This window comes from Polypterus senegalus, chromosome 3 (genome assembly GCF_016835505.1).
Source record: "Polypterus senegalus isolate Bchr_013 chromosome 3, ASM1683550v1, whole genome shotgun sequence".
NCBI classification, from domain to species: domain Eukaryota; kingdom Metazoa; phylum Chordata; class Cladistia; order Polypteriformes; family Polypteridae; genus Polypterus; species Polypterus senegalus.
In genome coordinates, this window is record NC_053156.1 from 298,968,386 (window position 1) to 298,992,091 (window position 23,706).

A 23,706-nucleotide genomic window follows, 5' to 3' on the forward strand; every position below is an offset into this window, starting at 1 on the left:
CAGTGGCTCCAGCACTGACCCCTGAGGGACACCACTTTTAACATCATCTAATTCTGATGAATTCTATGGAGAGAGGAAGTTTATCCATCCATCCATTATCCAACCCGCTATATCCTAACACAGGGTCACGGGGGGCCAATTCGAGCCAGCACAGGACACAATGCAGGAACAAATCCCGGGCAGGTTGTCAGCCCATCGCAGGGCACACACACACACACCAAGCACACACTTGGGACAATTTAGGATCACCTAACCTGCCTGTTTTTGGACCGTGGGAGGAAACCCTCGCAGACACAGGGAGAACATGCAAACTCCACTCAGGGAGGACCCGGGAAGCGAACCTGGGTCTCCTAACTGTAAGGCAGCAGCCTACCCACTGCGCCACTGTGCCGCTCCCATAGAGTTCAGTACTTGTTTTTTTTTTTTTGTTTTACTAAAAAGTGCAGCATTTTGTATCTTTTTATCTGAGGAAGTTCGACTGTCCAAGCAAGTCTCTTCTAGGACTCTTACTTTTTCATTTTATCTCCAAGGTATACATGGGTCACTGGAAAGGAGCCTTTAACCTACTATGACATGAACCTCTCTGCACAGGATCACCAGACTTTATTCACCTGTGACAATGACCAGCTTCATCCAGCAGAATCAGGTGAGCAGAGAGTGACAAGCGATCTGGGCACTTTGTGTTAGAGTCTCCATAATAAAAGAAGCACAGTGCGCAAATGGACGCAGAAAGTAGAACTGTGGAGTTACTTGAAAATAAAAAGCAGATGTCAAACAATCTAAGGAAGATTTTACTTTGTCAGAATGTTTTTCATGATAGTTTCTTTAGATGTTGTGTGCATGCTGATTGGTGACTGTCACCTGGCCTGGCTGTGATGAAGTTTGTGCCCACTCTAGTCATAGTCTCTGTCTTGCACGTGTGAAAGCCAACATGGACACAGATTGGCAGGAGACACGTTTATGTACAATTTTAAAGTGCACATACACCTACACCAATAACACAGTCCCTTTTTGCCGCCAGTCCTTCTCCCTCCATTCCTCCTCAGGCTTTGCCCCCTTCCTCTTGACTCTGGCTCCCTTTATAGGCCACCCAGGAGGACTCCACGTGCCCAATGAGCTTCTTCCCGCCACACTTCCGGGTATGGTGGAAGTGTGGCCAAATAAGGCCGTGGAAATGTCCATGTGCCCCCTGGCGGCGGCCACAGGCCCCAACAGGGTTGAGCTCCAATGCTCATGACCTGTGGCTCTGCTGGAAACCAAGTTGGCTGCCATCTGTCAGCCCGGGGGAGAAACCGTCCTGAAAATACTCTCTGTCCCGGTCCTTCTACACTCAGGGCGTCCCGGCCGGCCACCAGCCACACACCCAATTCTGAAAAGAGAGACTGCATTTCCCTGTGATGCTGTACTGGAAGGGGAGATTCTGGAGAGGGTGTGAAATAATATTATGGATTTATGTGGTGGCTGAGCAGGGAGCCTCACAGCGTTCGGTGGCAACTGGGCGACAGCTCGGTGAAAAGACAATTCGGCGACATCCTTTACCAATTAGGTAATAGGTTCAAAGAGATTTTTTAATTATATTTAAATGACAACGTGATTTAAAATGTTGAAAATAAATTTATATAATTGACGAACAAACTTTGTTCTGCAGATGGAACAAACTCTGTCTTACATTATCTTCTGCAACCAAAATTGCTAATCCTTTATATAAATTGTATTGATTGTAATCGTATAATAATGCTATTTAGAATACAAAAGGTGACCTCTCAACGTATTTGGATTCTCATAAAGCGGGCGTTTCTGTGGATTTTCTGGTGCCCTACGTTGTCATTTAAATATCATTAAAAATCTCTTTGAACCTATTACCTAACTGGTAAAGGATGTCGCTGAGTTGTCCTTTCGCCGAGTTGTGTGTCACCCACTTGTGTTTTCGCCGAGTTGTCTGTCGCCCAGTTGCCCCTGAACAGCCTCACAGTACTAATGAGTTTTCTTTTTACCACCTTTGAAATGAATAAGTCATTGAAATGTCAACGTTTCTTTTTTTTCAGAATTATGTTAGCTTTTCTCCGTAATGTCTGTTAGTCCCCCTTTTTTGGTTTGGCTCAGATTTTACAATTAAACCGGCTACATTTTAAATCGTTTTAATCCTTTTTTTTAGAATAGACTTTATAGCCCACAATTCAGGTTTTAACACCATTAAAGCTGATTACCAAGCTCCTTGACTTGGTTCTTAGTGCCACCTTAGGCAACTGGATTTTTGGACTTCCTAACTGGCAGACCCTACCATGTGTGGGTTGGCAGCTTCCTTTCCTCACTACTGGATACTCAGGAGCTGCTCATATTGACAAGTTCATTAGTGTTTCCTCTGCCTGATACATTTTTTGTTGGCATTGTATCAGTAGGCTATTGCTGGCATTGTGCTGCTCTCACTAGTCTATGGCACATGCCAGTACAAATGCCACTTGAACGTGACCCCATCAGATGCATCTAATTTCTTTGATAAAACTCAAGAAAATAAAACTCCCGAGTTTAAATCTTCTGTCCTCTTTTGTTTTACAGTTATGCAGAAGGCATGGAGAGAAAGGAACCCACAAGCCAGGATCAAAGCTGCACATCAGGCTATTGAAATTAGCAATGAGTATGGACTGGCATGCGTTCAAAAGGTTTTTATTTTTTTTTCCTACCTCACCCTGTAGATTTTAATGATTTTCTGGCTTATTTCCTATAGGTGTGCCACGGCATATGTTCTCCTGGCAGAAGAGGAGGCAACCACCATATCTGAGGCTGAGCGACTCTTAAAGCAGGCTTTAAAATTGGGGGAAGTGAGCTACCGCCAGAGTCTGCTTCTTCATCAGAGCCAAGGCTCACAGCATGAAGCTCAGCACAGTAAGTGTAGATTGCAACTCTGCAATGCCCACCAGCAAATTGTAAATGAAAAAAAAAAAAAACAAAACATTTTCCACATAGGACCACTGAAAGAATGTATTAATATTTTGGCCCATGTTGGAGAGCTGCATTATTTAAGGATTTATAGGGTAGGCATACACTACCAGTCAGAAGTCTCCGTTCAAAACCTCCGTTTTTATGGAAATGCACACACACAGTTTAATGTCTTAATGTTTCATGAAATAAAGGGATTGAATAAATAATGACAAATAAAAACTAATAAGCCAAGGAATCATTATGTGTACATCATTTACAAGTCACTCTGTGCCAGTCACCAACTCTGCCTCCAGCAAAAGAACCCCAGACCATCACACTTCCTTCCCCAATGTCTGACAGTTGGAGTCGCACCCTTTCACCAACTCGACAGGGTGCAAACTCCTTATGTGATGAACCGAAGATTTCAAATTTGGATTCATCGGCCCATCACACTAATCCATAGCCGGTATTTCAAGGCCCTGTTTTGTCCTGTAAGGAATGGCTTTCTTCCTGCCACTTGCCTTGTCAAACCCTGCAGCACAAAGTCTCCTCTTCACAGTCCAAAACTGACACTTGCTTTTGTCGACCTGCACTGTTAAGCTGTGCTTGAAGCCGTTGTGCTGTGAGGCGCCGATCATGCTAGCTGGTGACCCTCAGAAACTTGTCTTCTGATTGGTTGCTGACTTTGGGTCTGCCAGATCTCTTCCTATCAGAGTTCCAGTTTCCAATTGCCTTTGGATTGTGGGGGACACCACTGGACTCACTGACACTTATGATTTGGTTTGCAGTTCCTCTAAATGCAAAGCCTACACTTGTAAGGGTTATCTGTCTCATTTCATTTCTTAATTGCGGTTTTCTTGTCATTATCACTGGAATATTCTCCAAGTAGGAATTCAGAGGGTGTTGTGACACAGGCTTTTCCAACTCTGCTTTAAGATACACATATGTTTTTTTAACAGAAGTTGGATCACCTGTGCAAATTGTTTGCTTCAACTTGCAAGGCTTTAATTGCTGTAGAACATCTGTAGGTTGTAACCTGTTGTTTGTTCCCTGAAGAAGGCCCATTTCATATACGGTATAGAAATGATATACGTGTGTGTGTGTTTGTGTAGAGCAGTCTGCTCTACTCATGCTCAACCACAGCCACTAGATGGCGCATGTGTGCACCTTTACATTTCTTCCCATGTTCAGCTTTTGGTGCTTGTGGCATTCTAACCCCCATAGGTTCAATGCATTAATATTCATGTCTTTGACTTTCGTGTTGTTTCCTAGTTGAGAATTGACAGTATATTGAAATGCATTTAAGATATCTTGAAATAAAATTTGAGATAATACAAACAGTTTTTTTTTTTAAAGAAATTGCAAATGGAGGTGAATCCTATTTTAAAATATCAGGAGATCTGAGCTGTCCAGAAGCATGTGAAGTTGTTCCCATTTATACAGCCACAGTCAAAGTCTGAAGTTTCCACACACTTTGAATGAATTCTTTAAAACTTTCTAAGCCCTCCACAGATTTTATACTAATAAACTATAAATTTGGCATATTGTTTAAGATGTCTACTTTGTGCAGGGCAAAAGTCATTTTTTAGAACATATAGAACAATCTGGACGAGAGCTGGCCATTCAGCCCAACAAAGCTCGCCAGTCCTGTCCACTTAATTCTTCCAAAAAACATTGTCTAGTTTTGAAAGTCCCTAAACTCTTAATGTCTACCACACTACTTGGTCGCTTATTCCAAGTGTCTATCGTTCTTTGTGTAAAGGAAAACTTCCTTATGCTCGTGTGAAATTTTCCATCTGTGAATCTTGTTGAACTCAATTTAAAGTCACCGTCTCGATCCACTGGACTAATTCCCTTCATAATTTTAAACGCTTCAGTCAGGTCTCCTCATAATCTCCTTTGTCTTAAACTGTAAAGGCTCAGCTCTTTTAATCTTTTCACATACCTCATCCCCTGTAAGCCCTGAATCAGCCTAGAGAAGCTGATCTGCATTTCGTGCAGAGCTTTGAACATTTAAAAGCCTGCACAGCACCTGAATATTCAATCTCTTTTCGCTGTTCTGTTGTTTCCTCGAATAATATTTTCAGTTTGTTGATGCGGCTGCTCCTCCGAAAACCCCTTTTAAACGGTGATACATTGGGAAACAAGTAACAGGTGTTACTCTCATTTTTTTGAGACTTTCGAATTTTCCTACTTCCATTATCTCTAACCTGCTCTGCATGTGTATCATGGGACTTGCGTCAGAGGGTTGTAAGTATGATGTGACTTGACTGTCTCACGGGAAGTGAAAGTGTCTCTGTCTCTCTTCAGAAGATCACACCTCGTCCCCGGGAAAAAGTCTCGTTGCAAGTTTTTTTTTTTAATAATAGATTTCAATTTATTAGGAGTCGATGTCGGTACATTTTTGCCGACTCTGACCCCGACTCCAGGTACCCAAAATTGTCTCCGACTCTGACTCCGACTCCACAGCCCTGCGAGCAATGAGGCCTTCAAACCTTGTCCCAGTTACATCAGTTATGTCTGGAGGAATGAGCTAAAATTTCCAGAAGCTTATTTTAAGAAGGTGACGTAAAATGTTTGGCTAAAGTTAAACAATTTAAAGGCAACGCTACAAAATATGAACAAAGTGACCCACTGGAATTGTGATGTGGTCAATAAAAGTTGAAATACTCCAAGGTCTGTGAACTTTGGTGGGGAAAAAAATGACTTTGGCCCTGCACAAAGTAGACGTCTTTAACTTTTTTCTTCTTTTGGCTGCTCCTGTTAGGGGTCGCCACAGCGAATCTTCTTGCATATCTTTCTGTCCTCTGCATCTTGTTCTGTCACTCCCTCACCTGCATGTCCTCTCTCGCCACATCCATAAACCTTCCCTTAGGCCTTCCTCTTTTCCTCTTCCCTGGCAGCTCTATCCTTAGCACCCTTTTCCCAATATACCCCTCATCTCTCCTCTGCACATGTCCAAACCAACACAATCTCGCCTATCTGACTTCTCCTCTTTCTCCCAACCGTCCAACTTGAGCCGACCCTCTAATGTCCTCATTTCTAATCCTGTCCATCCTCGTCACACCCAATGCAAATCTTAGCATCTTTAACTCTGACACCTCCAGCTCTGTCTCCTGGTTTCTGGCCAGTGCCACCATTTCCAACCCATATAACACATCTGGTCTCACTACCACCCTGTAGGCCTTCCCTTTCACTCTTGCTGATACCCGTCTGTCACAAATCACTCCTGACACTCTTCTCCACCCATTACACCCTGCCTGCACTCTCTTTTTCACTTCTCTTCCACAATCCCTATTACTTTGTACTGTTGATCCCAAGTATTTAAACTCATCCACCTTCACCAACTCTACTCCCCTCATCCTCACCATTCCACTGACCTTCCTCTCATTCACACACATGTATTCTGTCTTGGTGGTCCTACTGACCTTCATTCCTCTCCTCTCTAGAGCAGATCTCCACCTCTCCAGGGTCTCCTCAACCTGCTCCCTACTCTCTCTACAGATCACAATGTCATCAGCAAACATCACAGTCCATGGGGACTCCTGTCTAATCTTGTCTGTCAACCTGTCCATCACCACTGCGAATAAGAAAGGGCTTAAAGCTGATCCCTGATGTAATCCCACCTTCGTCGCTCCTAACGCAGACCTCACCACAGTCACACTTCCCTCGTACATATCCTGTGCCACTCTTACGTACTTCTCTGCCACTCCCGACTTCCTCATACAATACCACAGCTACTCTCTGGTCACCCTGTCATTTGCTTTCTCCGGGTCCGGCCTTCTCTAAACTTCTCCATCAACATCCTCAGAGCAAACATCACATCTGTGTTGCTCTTTCCTGGCATTAAAACCACACTGCAGCTCACTAATCATCACCTCAATTCTTAATTTCTTAATCACACTTCTTAATCAAGTAAATGTCTTCAACAATAACAATATTATAGTTTGTTAGTGTTAGAGCTGTGGAGGAGTTATAAAGTGAGTTTGAAAGAATTCACCCGAAGTTTATGGAATCTTCTGACTTCAGCTGTATACAGCCCAGTTAAGTGACTTGCTCAAAACTACTCGGTAGGTCACAGTCAGGAGCTGAACCCACAGCCTTGTGGCTAAGCCAGTGAACGACACAATGCCAACTGCCAGTGGGCACGTCTCTGTTAAATGTAATTCTTTAGCATGTGAAAATCTTAAGTTTCTTAGGGCAAGTTTTGATTTCATTCCTTACTGCAAATATTTCTTTGTTTGCCAGCTTGTGGCTTATGAATGCTTTGCAATGAAATACATGGATGTATAAAACTACACCAATTCTTTTTGGGGACATCTTAAAACATTTTATTATTTTTTTTCTTCAACCTGCTTAATCTTATACAAGTTTAAAAACCTTTCAGAGTGAAATAAAATAGTGCTGTAAATGACTTTTTTTTGTTTAGGAAAGGACACAAATGTGCTCGTGTACATTAAAAGAAGATTAGCCATGTGTACCCGTAAATTGGGGAGGATCCGGGAGGCTGTGAAGATGATGAGAGATGTAAGTAAGATTGGTACTTCATGTCAGTTATTTTAACACTTAAGTGTAATCCAGTGCAGGCTCATGGGTGTCTAAAGTCTGTCACAGTAGCCCTGAGTATGGGGCAGAAAACCAGTACCTGACAGGGAGCACCGGTGTATTGTGGGGTCCACTTGTATTCACCCCACCACTCTCACTTCATCTGTGATTCATTTAAAATGGCCAGGTAAGTTTAATTTGCTTTGTCTTTGGGATATGGGGAGACCTGGGGAAGAATCCACAGTGACATGGAGAGAATGTTTAGAGTCCACATGGACAACACCTGGGTTTGAGATATCGTCTTCCTATAATCTTATGCTGCTTCTAGAATTCATTTATAAGTAGCAATCTTATATTAAAATTATTTATATTTACCTGGGTGGGAGCTTTACTTAATAACCCTATAATAATAATACTTTCCTGTGTGTAGCTGTGTCTTATCTTTGATTCACTTGTGCTCATTGGGGACAATGGAATGGGTGTTTTTATTTGGTATTGATGTTTTCATAGCTATGTTAGAGTAAATCAAACTTCTGTTTTCTTAATATAAATCTGATAACAAATAAACAAAATGGGTTTGAGACACACGATAATACCATATAGCAGAGTTACTCCTTTTCTCCATTTAAATTGGCTTAATGACTGAGTGTCCGGTTGGAGGCATGTGTCATATGAATTCAAGATGGCTGTTTTATTTGGTATTGATGTTTTCATAGTTATGTTAGAGTAAATCAAACTTCTATTTTCTATCTTCTTAATATACAGTGGGTACGGAAAGTATTCAGACCCCCTTCAATTTTTCACTCTTTGTTATATTGCAATGATTTGCTAAAATCATTTAAATTAATTTTTTTCCCTCATTAATGTACACACAGCAGCCCATATTGACAGCCAAAAAAAAGAATTTTTAAAATCGTTGCAGATTTATTAAAAAAGAAAAACTGAAATATCACCTGGTCCTAAGTATTCAGACCCTTTGCTCAGTATTTAGTAGAAGCCCCCTTTTGAGCTAATACAGCCATGAGTCTTCTTGGGAAAGATGCAACAGGTTTTTCACACCTGGATTTGGGGATCCTCTGCCATTCCTCCTTGCAGATCCTCTCCAGTTCTGTCAGGTTGGATGGTAAACATTGATGGACAGCCATTTTTAGGTCTCTCCAGAGATGCTCAGTTGGGTTTAAGTCAGGGCTCTGGCTGGGCCATTCAAGAACAGTCACAGAGTTGTTGTGAAGCCACTCCTTTGTTATTTTAGCTGTGTGCTTAGGGGCATTGTCTTGTTGGAAGGTAAACCCTCAGCCCAGTCTGAGGTCCTTAGCACTCTGGAGAAGGTTTTTGTCCAGGATATCCCTGTACTTGGCCGCATTCATCTTTCCCTCGATTGCAACCAGTCGTCCTGTCCCTGCAGCTGAAAAACACCCCCACAGCATGATGCTGCCACCGCCATGCTTTACTGTGGGGACTGTATTGGACAAGTGATGAGCAGTGCCTGGTGGTCTCCACACACTGAGGAGAGGCAAGACACATGACAGCCCGCATGGAGTTTGCTTAAAGACACCTGAAGGACTCTGAGATGGTGAGAAATAAGATTGTCTGGTCTGATGAGACCAAGATAAAACTTTTTGGCCTTAATTCTAAGCGGTATGTGCGGCGTTCTTAGTGATGCGGGCTCTGCATCGGTCTGCTTTGGTGGAAAAAGGAGCTGAGTCGTAAGGCAAAGCTCTCAATTTATCGGTCGATCTGCGTTCCTACCCTTACCTATGGTCATGAGCTGCGGGTAGTAACCGAAAGAACGAGATCGCGAATACAGGCGGCTGAAATGAGTTTCCTCTGCAGGGTGTCTGGGCTTTCCCTTAAAGATAGGGTGAGAAGCTCATCTGGGATGGGTTCAGAGTAGAGCTGCTGCTCCTCCGCATCAAGAGGAGTCAGATGAGGTGGCACGTGCATCTGATCAGGATGCCTCCTGTACACCTCCCTGGTGAGGTGTTCTGGGCACGTCCAACCAGGAGGAGGCGCTGGGGAAGGCTATGTCTCCTGGCTGGCCTGGGAATGCCTTGGGATTCCCCCGGAAGAAGTGGCCAGGGAGAGGGAAGTCTGGGCATCTCTGCTCAAGCTGCTGCACCTGCAACCCGACCTCGGATAAGCAGAAGAGGATGGATGGATGGATGGATGGATGGATATTTGATATTACTGCTTTACAAATATCTCAATCAGAGTTCTGATTTGTAATAGAGAAACACTGGCCATATTCTGTGTGGACACTAGGTGGCACTATTGCCCCTTAAACCCAACAGACAGACACACAGGTTAAAAGCACCAAAAAGTTGTTTAATTCTTTTCTTCTTCTTCTACAGTGCTTCCCCAAGCACCACAGCCATAATATACAATCAAATAAACAGATAATTCACAATTATCTCTCTTCTTTCTCCTCCACACCTCACATCTCTTGCTGGGTTCCCAACAGTCCTTTAAATAGTCCTTGACCTGGAAGTGCTTCTGTTCTTCCTCCCATGTGACTTGCCAGCAGCACTTCCGGGTTAGATGGAGGTCCGAAGTTCTTTAATCAGCCGGAAGTACTTTGGGGCTTCCGTCCTCGTGACTTGGAGGCTATAAGGGAAGCATGACTCCCCAGGTCCTTTCACAGCACCCCCTGGCGGCACCCAACAGGGCTGAGAAACCGAACTCCTAAGTCCCAGGATGCCCCGTGGGAATCTTGGGCACGGCTGCATTCCAGGGGAGCTGCCATCTAGCATTTTGGGGGAGGCAGTGTCCACAAGTAGCTGCCTTCCCCCATCCTTCCATTTCAGGGGCAGAGCTGCCGGCCGTCTCTCACATCTGTTTCATGGTGGTCCCTGGTACAAGTGCAGAAGGATTGTAATTGTGCAGTATGATATACGGCAAGTGCCATCCTAGAAGGCTTTATGCTTTAATCCCATTTCAAAATGGTGTATATTGGTATATTTAGATTAAGGGACTGCCTTAGGTTTACTCACCAGCAGTATAACCTTCAGCATATCCAAGTGTAATTCTAACATAACCTTCTCAAACCCATGTGTCTGAGTTCAGGCTTGTAGGCCGCTGGAGGCTATCACAGCATCGGTTGGTGCAAGGTAGGAATCATCCCTAGATGGAGTGCCAGTCCATCAAAGACTTAAGTCTCGTGCAAGGCCAGTTTGGAACTGTCACTTAACCTAAAACAGATGAAATGAGGGAGATAAACCCGAGTTCCCAAAGAATAAAACGATGCAGATATGCAGGCATAAAGTCTTTACGAACAGTGACCTGTCACCGACATTACATTCCGGACCCTGGTTCCTTCGATTATCATACGTTGCCAAACACTGTGTCATTTTTCCGCCCATTAGTTTAACCTTTATAAAACTGACTTCTTTACCATTGGATAATATACTATTGCTTTTTTTTATAGTAAGTTGTGTGTAAGTCTGAAAAATTAATTAGAGACAAATGCTGTTTTTTTTTTTTCCTTTTCTTTCTCAAAACAGTTTCTGCTTTTTGTCTGGATATCTCTTGACAGCTTCTTGATTCCCAGTTTTCCGTTCTAAGCAGCAGATCTTTAATTCTTACAAATCTATTAAAAAGTTCTTGATTTGGAGTCCTTGTAACTTTTTTTTCTCTGGTTGTTTTTTTACTTAGTTAATGAAGGAGTTTCCACCCCTGGGCATGTTAAACGTACATGAAAATTTACTGGAGGCACTCCTTGAGCTGCAAGCGTATGCTGATGTCCAGGCTGTGCTTGCTAAATATGATGGTAAGCAGCTGTTTTTATTATTATTATTATTATTATTATTATTATTATTATTATATATTCACAAAAGAGATACTTCCCACAATCACCCCAAGTGCCTATATGATCTTTGTATCTTTATAGATGACCTGGTCAGTTTTTCTGAGTTATTGCCCGGTTTCTTTTTTTCTCTCCCCTATTTTCCCCCTGAAGCTAAGCTGGCAAGTCTCACTGCTATTTAGCTGTATTTTACATATTTTTGAGCCTATATGTAAGTGTGTGGAGTTAAGTAGGCTGCAGCCCCTTTCTCTGTCAAACAGAGTTCACATGCATTTGGTGAGCAGTATAGATTTGTACAGGCCAGCATTTTTATGTCACACTGCCAAGTAATTAATTTCAGGCCAGATATTTTCTATTTTCAAAATTGCTGCATTTTGTAAGCCTAATTTAAAGTCTGGTACGTACTTACAATCTTCTTTTTTTTCCCCTTCCCATGTTATTAGGGGAGGTTGTTGGTCTTGCAGATTTCCACATGCCATTGTCAGAACTAATTATAATGCTGTCAAGCTATATTACCACATGCACTGGAACAGGTCATCCATATGAAGCTATGCATGTTTGGGCACGGCCAGGACAACCAGGAAAAGCTTGGGTTGCTTCTGGTAGAGGTGCTGGCAGAGCCAGCGGGGGGTTTGGGGGTGGGGCACTTACCCAGTGGTCTGAGTATGGATCCTAATGCCAGAGTGGTGTGATGGGGACACTGTGTTGTAAAAATGGTGCCATCCTTCTGATGAGTCGTAAAACCAAGGTCTTGATTCTCTACGGTCATTAAAGATCCCTGGGCATCCTCGATAAACAGTAGGTCCAGGCTAAATTGCCCTCCATGGTCCAGTCATTCTGGCCCCTTAATCATCCCCTGTGTCTAACTGGCTAACTGTCACTCACCTCTTCATCACCTATTAGCTCATGTGTGGTAAGTGTGCTGCTGCAAAAATGGCTGCCGTCTCATTACACAGTCATGCAGGTGAATGCTACACATTAGTGGTGGTTGAAGTGGCTCCCAATCACTAAAGCGCTTTTTATAATAAGAAAAAAATGCTATGTAAATGTAACAACTTCTTCTTTGTCTTCATCTTCTTCTCCGTCTTCTTTGTCGTCGTCGTCTTTTTCTCCTCTCCGTCTTCTTTGTCGTCGTCGTCGTCGTCATCGTCGTCTTCTTCTTCTTCTACTACTTCTTCCTCCTCTTACTATTATCTTCTTATATAATACGCTGCTGTGGCTGTTCGTTTGTCTGTCCAGGATTTTAAATCACCTGTAGCTCACAAACAATTTGACCGATTACCCTGAAATTTGGTACTATATCTTGGTACAATATACTATGTAACATCTACTATCCACTTTCGGGGTGATGACTGACCTCCAAGGTTATTCCTCTTTTTATTTTATTTAATTGTAGAATCAACTCTCGGCAGCAGAGCTGCCATGTGGCACATGTGTACAGCTAAATCATTCTTGAGGCAGATTGAAGAGGCGATTAAGTGAAAAATTGCAAAAAAAAAAAGTAATTGCACAACACAGAAACCAACTTAATCAGTTTTAACGTGAAAAGATGCCGACGGAAGAAGAGAAGAAGCGGGCCGCTAGGGTGGAGAAAAGAAGAGCTGCTCAGGAAGCAGCAAGCGCATCAACCTCTGAGCAAACGAATGGTAAACGTACAGAGAAGGAGAATGAAAACTGTTAAGTCAAGTGTATTCACTGCATGTTATCGTGCAGTACGCCATTACTGGTTATAGTGTATTTGAAAAAAATTTCTTTAAAACGGGGCAAATGGATCGGGTGGGGAAAAAAATCCGGCTGAAGTCAACAAGAGCTTAGGCCATGAAAGTATTAATTGAACAATTAGCTTGCTGCCCATCATACGAGGGGTGTTCACTAATTTATCTACCTGATCATGAAAATAAAATCTGATCTTTACAAATAGGGCAAATGGATAGAAAAACTTACCGATCAAGTTGACTAGATGTTAGGCCAAGAACGTATTAATTGAACAATCAGCTTCTTGCTCATCGTTCGATAATTTGTCTTCCTGACTATGGAAATAAAATCTGATGGTGAAACTCGTATCATTACTTTTCAATGTAATCCCCCTTCACTTCAACATCCTTGGTCCACTTTACCTCCAGTGACTTCATCCCTTCGGAATAGAAGGATTCTTTTGGTCCGCCCGTTCCCGCCTCTTTGAAGTAATTATCATTGAGAAATCGACATCCACGTTGGAATTTCTTCACATTTCGAAAGAGAAAGTAATCTTTGGGAGCCAGGTCTAGACTGTACAGTACATGGTTAAGCTCTACGAAGCCACATTACCTGAGAGTGGCCTTCAACTCTTGGTATTTATAGCACGGTGTGTTGTGAAAGAGCAATGCACCGGCTGACAGTTTCTCATGATGTTTCACGATGTTGGGAGAGCAACTTCTCTTAACCAACCAAGATCAGTTTGGTGACCAACAATGCTTTGTCCAGCATGATGGAGCACCGGGCCATAAGGCAAAAGTGAGAACTAAGTGGCTTGGGGAACAAAACATCGACATTTTGGGGCCATGGCCAGGAAACTTCCCATTGAGAACTTGTGGTTAATCCTCAAGAGGTGGGTGGACAAACAAAAACCCACCAATTCTGACAAACTCCCAAGAATGGGCAGCTGCCATCAGTCAGGATTGGGCCCAGAAGTTGATTGACAGCCTGCCAGGGTGCATTGCAGGGGTCTTGAAAAAGAAAGAAGGGCCAACACTGCAAATATGGACTCTGCACATAAACTTTATGTCATTGTCAATAAAAGCCTTTGAAACTTCTGAAATACTTGTAGTTCTACTTCAGTGTACCAGAGAAACATCTGACAGAAAGATCTAAAAACACTGAAGCAGCAAACTTTGTGAAAACCAACACTTGTCTCATTCTCAAAACCTTTGGCCACGACTGTAGAAGTGTAGGTTGAGTTGTGTGGCATGAATTCCAACAGAAGAACATCCTTTCTATCGCAGTCCAAGATCTTATGACTTTTCCGACTGACTGCTGCTGCACACAAATTTTCTTGGTAGTTGGTGAGGGGACCCCTTGTGCTTCCGTTGCATCAGCTTTTGTTTGGGTTCAGGGTCCTGTTGGTTAAACCCACATTTCATCCCCTGTCACAACTTCCTTTAAGAAAGTCCAAGTTCTCTTGACTGAATTCCCAGCAACATACTATCTGGTTCTGTGTCACCATTTGAGGAACCCATTGGGAATTGCCCAGTGGGGGCTAGATGGTCTCATGTCTTTGGAGCCCCTGCAGCTTTTTGTTTATTTTATTTTTTTCTCCAGTCGTCTGGAGGTTTTTGTTTATTTTTTTCTGTCCTCACAGCCAAGAGACCTTACTTTATTCTTTGTTATTTAGTATTGCCTAATCTTATTTTTATATTTGTATTGTTTATAAACTTCTATTTGTATTTCTTGTAAAGCACTTTGAGCTACATCATTTGTATGAAAATGTGCCATAGAAATAAATGGTATTGTTGTTGACTTTTGACATCATCAAATGTCATAATCAAAGTTTTTTCTTCTTGAACACTGTTGGGTGTTTCTTATAGATTCTTGGGTGCTGATCACGAATATCACATCAAAATTTACCCATCACGTACCGTTCAGAGTTTTGTCATGATTTTTTCTTATATTTGTTTCCCAAACATTTTCGCTCCCATAAGTGACTTCTCAACAACGGCTTGTGCAGCCTGGGCATGTCCAGTCATGGAATCAGGCCCGGTTGGAAGCTGTTCTGTGGAAGTTGACATCCTGGGTAGGTCTGAACAAGCTTGACGCTGTCTCAGCATGTTATAAAGGTGGCTTGCATACAGCGATCCTGCTCATTTGGTTAATATAGATAGTCAGTGTGTATGTATAGTATCAGTATATTAAAGTATAGCATCTGTAGCAATATAACAGTAAGTAAGCTTGATGCTATAGACATTTTGGTGTCAGGTGATATGTCTCGTCAATGTCGTAACAGGCGCGATACATTCTGCTGTATCTGTGGTGAATATACACTTGCGCATCAGAGACGTTGGATGACTGCTCTTGTGAAGAAAGCTTATCATCTGTATTTCAGCTGCAAAATTGATGATCAAGACAAGGAATGGGCTCCTCACATTTGCTGTGCGAGAGGTGCTGTCAGTCTGAGAGCCTGGCTCAGAGGGACTTGAAAGACAGTGCCGTTTTGCTGTTCCGATGGTATGGCGAGAACAGAAAGACCATGTGACGGACTGTTACTTCTGTTTGACTAATGTGTCTGGTTTCTCTGCCAAAAACAAGAAGACAATTGAATATCCTAATCTGTCTTCAGCCATGAGACCCGTGCCCATGACGACAGTCTTCCAATTCCGAAACCACCAGAGGATTGGACCTTAGACGAACCAGATGAAGAAACTGCAATACAGGGTACTGACAGTGACACTGACCCTGATTTTGAACCGTGCTCATCAGGCGATCCACATCTGGTAACGCAGTCCGAATTGAACGATTTGGTCAGCGATTTGGGTCTGTCAAAAGAAAAAGCCAAGCTGCTGAGTTTGAGACTGCAGGAATGGTGTTTGCTGTCACCAGGTATGAAAATTTCTGTGTTTTGAGGCCGACATCATGATCTAACCAAATTTTATATACATGTCGACAGTCTCTGTTTCTGTTGTGACATTGAAGGATTGTTCTCAGCCTTGGGTTGTGATCACAACCCGGAAAAGTGGCGTCTCTTCATTGATTCGTCAATGTTAAGCCTGAAAGCTGTTCTGCTACACAATGGCAACGCTTATCCTTCAGTACCTGTTGGCTATGCAGCACACATGAAAGAAACGTATGAAAATATGGAACTGTTGCTGAAGCACGTCCAGTATAGTAGGTACAACTGGAATATCTGTGGAGATCTTAAAGTCTTTGCTCTGTTACTAGGACTGCAGCTCGGCTATACACAGTACTGTTGTTTCATCTGTGAATGGGACAGCCGTGCCAAAGAGTCACACTATTTTTGACAGAACTGGCCACTCTGTAAAAAGTTAGTTCCAGGACAGAAAAATGCGGCACAAGAATCGCTTGTCAACCCAGCAAAGTTATTTTTGCCTCCTCTTCACATAAAACTGGGACTCATGAAGAATTCCGTGAAAGCACTGAACATGGATGGCGAAGGTTTTCGTTATTTAAGACAGATGTTTCCCAGAATAACTGACACCAAGATCAAACAGGGCATTTTTGTTGGCCCCCAGATCAGACATGTTTAAGAGTGACAAGCAGTTTGAAGATCTGTTAGTTGGGCCGGAAAAAATTGCCTAGAAAGCCTTCAAAGACGTTGTTGACAATTTTCTGGGCAATTACAGAGATCCAAACTACATTCAGCTGGTAGACAATCTTCTCAAAGCTTACAAGACAATGAAGTGCAACATGTCACTCAAGATTAATTTCTTCCACTTACACTTGGACTTCTTTCCCACAAATCTCGGTGCTGTTAGTGACGAACACTGTGAAAGGTTTCATCAGGACATTGCTACTATGGAGAGACGATACCAGGGCAACTGGAATCTGTCAGTGCTTGCTGACTACTGTTGGACACTGCAACGTGATGCACCAGACATTGATTACAATAGAAAATCAGGAGCAAAACACTTTTAATTCTGTTGAATTTAATAGCTTATGCAAAACATAAATGTGACTAAAAACATTATTGTCGGTAAACATATAAATGTCTATTTCTCAGAGCTTCTACGTAATGCAGTAAAACCAAAACTATATTTGTGCATACCCAGTAGGTACCTGTCACAATCAGCAATGTTTTCAGGAAGCAAGACTTTTCAAAAAAATTGTTGTGCAGTGTTATGGAAGCTGTGCCATCTGAAATGCCTAGTGCTGAGTTATAATCTTAACATGACTCTCTTCCATAATCACGGCCTTCACTTTTTGGCACATTTCATGTGAAGATGACACCACAGGATTCTCCATGTGACTCACGACACCATTTAAATTGATTTTCCCAAATTGTATAAATGTCCATTATCACCATACATAACATTCGACCTCTCATGGATTTACTTTGGCTTCTTCTCTTCTTTTGCAAGAAATATAATTACAGAACGATTCTCCCAACATGCCAATTTCTTCGTAGTCTGTGTAGATGTGTTTGCCATCCTCTCTCTTTCTCTGAGTGTTTGATGTGAAATAACTTCACCCTGTACGTGTTGGCCTGCCATGATATGTCCTGATCTTTAATACAAATTTACGATGCTCATGTAGATAAATTATGTACACCCCTATTATGTTAGGGTCTGTTTACTCAATATTCTTTTTTATTTTTCAATTTCAGATATCAGTTTGCCCAAATCAGCAGCAATATGTTACACTGCAGCACTTCTTAAGGCACGAGCTGTCTCGGACAAGTAAGTTTAAGGGATTCTTTTTGGGGAGTGTCTAATTCCTGTTACTGTTTAGTTCAGCCCAGTTTCTTAATGAGAAGTGCTAAAGAAGCACTTATTGCTCAAGTGACATTTTGATGCTTCATTTTAGTGGTCTTGCTTGTTAAAGTTCCCCACCTTTAATTGCTTATTTCAGTTTTAAACAACTACATTCACTGTTTTTAATGGCTCCTTCTTAGCAGTAAGAGGCAGATGACAAAGGAGCCAACAGTTCTCCATCTGACTTGTTTCCATTTAGACCTGTGTGTGTTCATCATGCACTATTTGGTTTAATAAAACACTTAAGAGAACAATGTGACCGACTGAAAATGATCCATTTTAGGCTTCAAATCATTTGGACGATATCCTTGGAAAGGGAAAAAAATGACAATATAAGAACTTAAAATGGCACAATAACAAGCCATAAAATTAAACAAGGTCTGAGATTGGCAAGGATTGGTTTCTAATTAAGCAATTGGGTTTGAACAGCCACTGTGGCCCTTCAGAAATGACGTTGCCCACCCCTTGTTTAGTTTATAGCCCGTCATCTGTTTGTAGCTTAAAGTTTTTCAGGCATATCACATGGGCTACATCTTACCTCTTGTTTTAGGATAGGTAAGTCCACATCTAATGCAGACACATGGCATTTTCATTTTAGCATCATTCTGCCCACACTGGTCGTTTCAGATCGTTTTCCAAAAGTTTGTCTTCCCCACTCTTTTGTCGTGGTGGGGTCCTTGGGTGACCCGATTCCATCTTTATACTCTGTATTACGTAGACCTTCAAAGAATCCCCCAAATCCCATATTTTTGTCACACTGTCTAGATCAGGGGTCTCCAACCTTTTTTCCCCCTGAAATCTACTTTTACAAAATGAAAATGGCTGAGAGCTGCTCGTGTTTTCTACCTTTCATTCTCATAGATTATTTCAACCCAAACAAACTGAATACGCTTGTTTAGCCTGAACATCCACAAAATGTTGGTGTCCACAACTCACATTTTGCATTAAAACATCACAAAAATGTTGAGTTCACCTGTAAGTGCATTTTGTATGGCTGTATGCATTTTCTAGCGTATCTCACACTATTGAATTAAAAAATGAATGCTGTCAGAACAAAACAATGCAATTCCAAATCCACAGATCTGACTTCTTCATTTGTCATTTTGTCACATGTCACTGTGTCACTTTATTCACAGGTCCAGTTGCATGTGTGATGTGTTTTTTAGTTAGTCAGATGACTGGCACTGCAGTGTCTGGTGGAGTGGAGCCACTGAGGTTCACTCTTATGGAGTCATTTCAATGTTCGTCTGTCAGTCTTGTTCTGAACTTTGACTTCATGACATTCACGTCAGACTCACAGAGGAATGGAGACCCAAACAAAGCAGACATTTTCAGAGCTGCTTGGTGAGGATTCTTATAGTTCTCTGGCTCTACTAAGCTCCAGAAATGCTGAGGATTCTGTTGAGACTTTAACTGCATGTTAGTTTGAAGGTTTACTAAAATATAATATAGAAAATTCAATGTCTGTCTGTCTGTATTTCTGTCTACTTTTCACGAGGGGACTACTTAACTGATTTAGATCGGGTCTTTTTCTGTTAATTGCTTGAACATTCCGGATGATTTTGCGACTTCTCTCATTTCGCTATGAATCATAGTTTAATTTTTGCGAATCCGATAAAAAGGCAGCGGGCCGAGGAGAGGGGCCTTTCTCACACACTTGCCAGCTTCGGGGCGTGTTCCTTAACTCTGCTTAGCTAGCAGACAAGAGAACAATCGAATTGAAAATAAAGTGTTACTGAGATCTTGATGAGTCTGAATCCGGATATTCTCTTAAGTGTATACCACATTGAAAAGATAGATTGCAATTCAGATTGTGGATCGTGATTTTTGTGTTAAAAGGGTCGTGATAGGATTTTTTGGAAAGATCGCCCACCCCTAATTTGACTAATCAAGTTCTCAGATTTATTTAGATTCATTAAACCTTTGGCGCGCTACTTGGAAAGGGGTTGCAAGCTACCGGTAGCTCGTGAGCGACATGTTGGAGACCCCTTGTTTAGATTTACTCCTGCTGTAGTTCACTGCTTGCACTTTCTTTTTACATTTGTAACCCCAGGCATTTAGACAGAGTACCAGAACAGATAGGAGAAAAAGTTTCACATTTATTAAGCAATGTTCAAATGTATATTGTCATAAACCAAAAGCAAATCTGTGAGCATCTCACACTTTGGTTCTGCTAGAGGTTTAGTATTTCCAGGCGGCCCATTTCTTGTATTAAGTGTCAGCAGTAACTTTGAGAATTCCTGTCTTGACTTTCCCTTTCCTCTCTCCTCTCTTCTTGTGTTTGGTCAGCTTTTTATTTTTTATTTATTTATTTTTTTTTATATACTAATCTAAGGATGATGTGGTCATCTTGTCTCCAAGACAGCTTTGCCTTTTTAAAATTAAATTTAATTTCTTCAGAGTTTACACTCTTATGCCATTAGATTCAGTAGGCTATAGTTAGGTGTGCTGGTGTAGCTTGTAAAACGGGAGGTCATCACTCAAAACCAAATTTTATTTAACTGAAATCATGCTTCTGACATCATAAATGGGAGCCAACAGCACAGCATGTTTCTATAACTTACAAGCAGCTTTTGAAACTATATGTATATTATGGTAGCACTTCTGCCTTATACATTTGATTTAAACCGGTCCTTTATCTCCTATCAACAAACTTGTGCATAGGGGAGCAGTGCCTTAAACTCACAACATAGCAGAACTTATTACACTTTCTACTTAAAATATATTGACTGGTGGACCATGTATAACCAGGATGCTGCAGTATAGGTCTGTGTGTATTTGATAAGCTAGCCATCCCCTGGGGCTCCGCCCATATAGAAGTGTAACAGGATGGTGGGGAGGGTCCTGCCCGGCTCCCCACTCCCGACATCACACCTCCTCCTCCCCTCGGCCCACAGCCTCTGTCTTGGATTAGCACGATTATATCGCTCCTGCATGCAAACTCTGATTCTTAGTGTGATGAGACAAGTCGCAAAATCAACTGGAATGTTTAAGCAAATTATAGAAAAAAAAACCCGATCTAAATCCATGAAATAGTTCTCTCATTTGCTAGCTAAGCGGAGGTAAAGTACATGCCCCGAGGCTGGTGCGCGAATGAGGAGGGCCCTGATCCCCTCCCCTCGGTCTGCTGCCTGTCTCTTTGATTCGCACAAATAAATCGGTAATGCAAGCAAACTCTGATGCTTAGCATGATGAGAGATGTCACAAAACCAACCAGAATGTTACAGCAAATATAGAATGTAAGAAAAAACCCGATCTAAATCTGTTAAGTAGAGAGTATATATAGAGAGAGAGATTGCAATCTGATTATTTGGGTGGTTACTTACCAAGCATTACTTGGTAGGTGACCACCCAGATAATCAGTTTGAGATTCAAACATATGGATGTAAAACTCTGGTTGTCACCTTGTCAAGTAAGCGAACCAGCTGCCGTGGCGCAATGATGATATAACTAGCGACTGGGAGCCCGATTGAATCGGGCTACAAATTCTACGTTTGTGAAATCCATACTTTCTTTGCAAAGAATTATTTGTTTTTTTAAGTCCTTGAAATGATTTTGTCATCATGGTACTGATTTGTGCTTAAAATAGACCTTTTTGGCTGATGTAATGAAGAGCTTCCTGTTTAAACGGGGCTGCGAGACTTGAATTCAGCAATTTGGGGCACCTCATTTGATTTTTTCCGGCATACAAATTTTCAAAACAAACCGTATTTTACGACTCTAGAGTCGGAGTAATAATTATGTTGGCATGGTCATTTTAGATCTGAGATCGGCTAAAATTTAAACAATGACCGTTGTTAATACCCAGCCATCATTACTCAGTTTGCCAATAGATGTCAGGACGGATGGATGCCAAAACCGAACTGCCCAATGATAGATTTCGACATATCAAGCAAATGGCGATACGGTTCCGGAGCTGTCGAAGGGTTTAAGTCAGTTGACGATGTTAGTCCTGGAAAGTACGTCCCACCGAACCAACGTTTCAAAAACCAACCGAATTTACTGTTACCTGCTCGAACCAACACCGACTTACTATACTCGGCCGTCCAGTGGCATCACTGAAGCATTCAAACATTCTTAGCCAATCATGCAATACTGCGTTTGCCATGTTATGTTTTAACTACAGAGGCAGAATCCCATTGCATGGTTCTAACTTGTATTGAATCGAGGTATTGACGCGAACACCATACATACGGGGTATTGACGGGGTATTGACGCGAACACGATACATACGGGGCATTGACGGGAACACCATACATATGGGGTATTTTACAATTAGAATTAGAATTAGAACAATCTAGACGAGAACAGGCCATTCAGCCCAACACAGCTCGCCAGTCCTATCCACTTGTTTCCTCCAAGAAAACATCAAGTCGAGTTTTGAAAGTCCCTAATGTCTTACTGTCTACCACACTACTTGGTAGCTTATTCCAAGTGTCTACCGTTCTTTGTGTAAAGAAAAACTTCCTAATGTTTGTGCGAAATTTACCCCTAACAAGTTTCCAACTGTGTCCCCGTGTTCTTGATGAGCTCATTTTAAAATACAAGTCTCGATCCACTGTACTAATTCCCTTCATAATTTTAAACACTTCAATCATGTCACCTCTTAATCTTCTTTTGCTTAAACTGTAAAGGCTCAGCTCTTTTAATCTTTCCTCCTAATTCAACCCCTGTAGACCTGGAATCAGCCTAGTCGCTCTTCTCTGGACCTTTTCTAGTGCTGCTATGTCCTTTTGTAGCCTGGAGACCAAAACTGCACACAGTACTCAAGATGAGGCCTCACCAGTGCATTATAAAGGTTGAGCATAACCTCCTTGGACTTGTACTCCACAGATCGTGCTATATAACCTAACATTCTGTTAGCCTTCTTAATGGCTTCTGAACACTGTTTGAAGTTGATAGCTTGGAGTCCACTATGACTCCTAAATCCTTCTCATAAGGTGTACTCTCGATTTTCCGACCGCCCATTGTGTATTCAAACCTAATATTTTTACTTCCTATGTGTAATACTTTACATTTTCTGACATTAAATTTCATCTGCCACAAATCTGCCCAAGCCTGTATGCTATCCAAGTCCTTCTGTGATGATATAACGGATTCCAAATTATCTGCTAATCCACCTATCTTGGTATCATCTGCAAACTTAACCAGCTTGTCACTTATATTCCTATCTAAATCATTTATATATATTAAAAATAGCAGCGGCCCTAGCACTGACCCCTGTGGAACACCACTCTTAACATCGGCCAGTTCTGATGAGGTTCCTCGCACCATCACCCTCTGCTTCCTGTGTCTGAGCCAATTCTGCACCCATCTAAAAACATCACCCTGAACTCCCACTTCTTTTAACTTGATGCCCAACCTCTCATTTGGCACCTTATCAAATGCTTTTGAAAGTCCAGATAAATAATATCATAAGCTCCACTTTGATCGTATCCTTTTGTTGCCTCCTCATAGAATTCCAACATGTTAGTAAAACACGACCTCCCTCTTCTGAACCCATGCTGACTGTTCAGAATAACTCCTGTCCTTGCCATGTGTTGCTCAATCTTATCCTTAATAATTCCTTCCATTAATTTTCCTGTGATGCTTGTTAAGCTTACTGGTCTATAGTTGCTTGGATCTGCCCTGTCACCCTTTTTATATAATGGGATGATATTTGCCATTTTCCAGTCCTTTGGAATCTCTCCAGTGCACAGTGACTTCCTTTTGACATGAACACCATTCATTCGGGGTATTGACGCGAACACCATTCATACGGGGTATTGACATGAACACCATTCATACGGATAGTATCAAATTATATACAAGGATGATGAACTCTACCATAATACATAAAAATGCAAAGAAATATATTAGAAAAAAACACTTTTGTTATCAACGGTAACTCTGTCAAAAATCTAAAGAAACTGTTAATTGCTTTATTTTGACCAGCAACGTGACTAAAAGTCTGCGAATGAGAGTCCCTGTAGAATAGCA

The 23,706-nt window shown here is 41.8% G+C and overlaps 1 protein-coding gene across 1 annotated transcript in view; it reads left to right on the plus strand.

Moving 5' to 3' along the window:
• Window positions 1-23,706, plus strand: part of LOC120526345 (suppressor of tumorigenicity 7 protein homolog) — a 98,056-nt gene that overhangs the window by 24,706 nt on the left and 49,644 nt on the right. Inside the window, exons 5-10 of the mRNA XM_039749501.1 lie at window positions 531-646; window positions 2,557-2,635; window positions 2,726-2,883; window positions 7,349-7,446; window positions 11,116-11,230; window positions 17,580-17,652. Of these exons, the coding sequence (XP_039605435.1) occupies window positions 531-646; window positions 2,557-2,635; window positions 2,726-2,883; window positions 7,349-7,446; window positions 11,116-11,230; window positions 17,580-17,652 (639 nt within the window). The remainder of the gene's footprint in view (window positions 1-530; window positions 647-2,556; window positions 2,636-2,725; window positions 2,884-7,348; window positions 7,447-11,115; window positions 11,231-17,579; window positions 17,653-23,706) is intronic.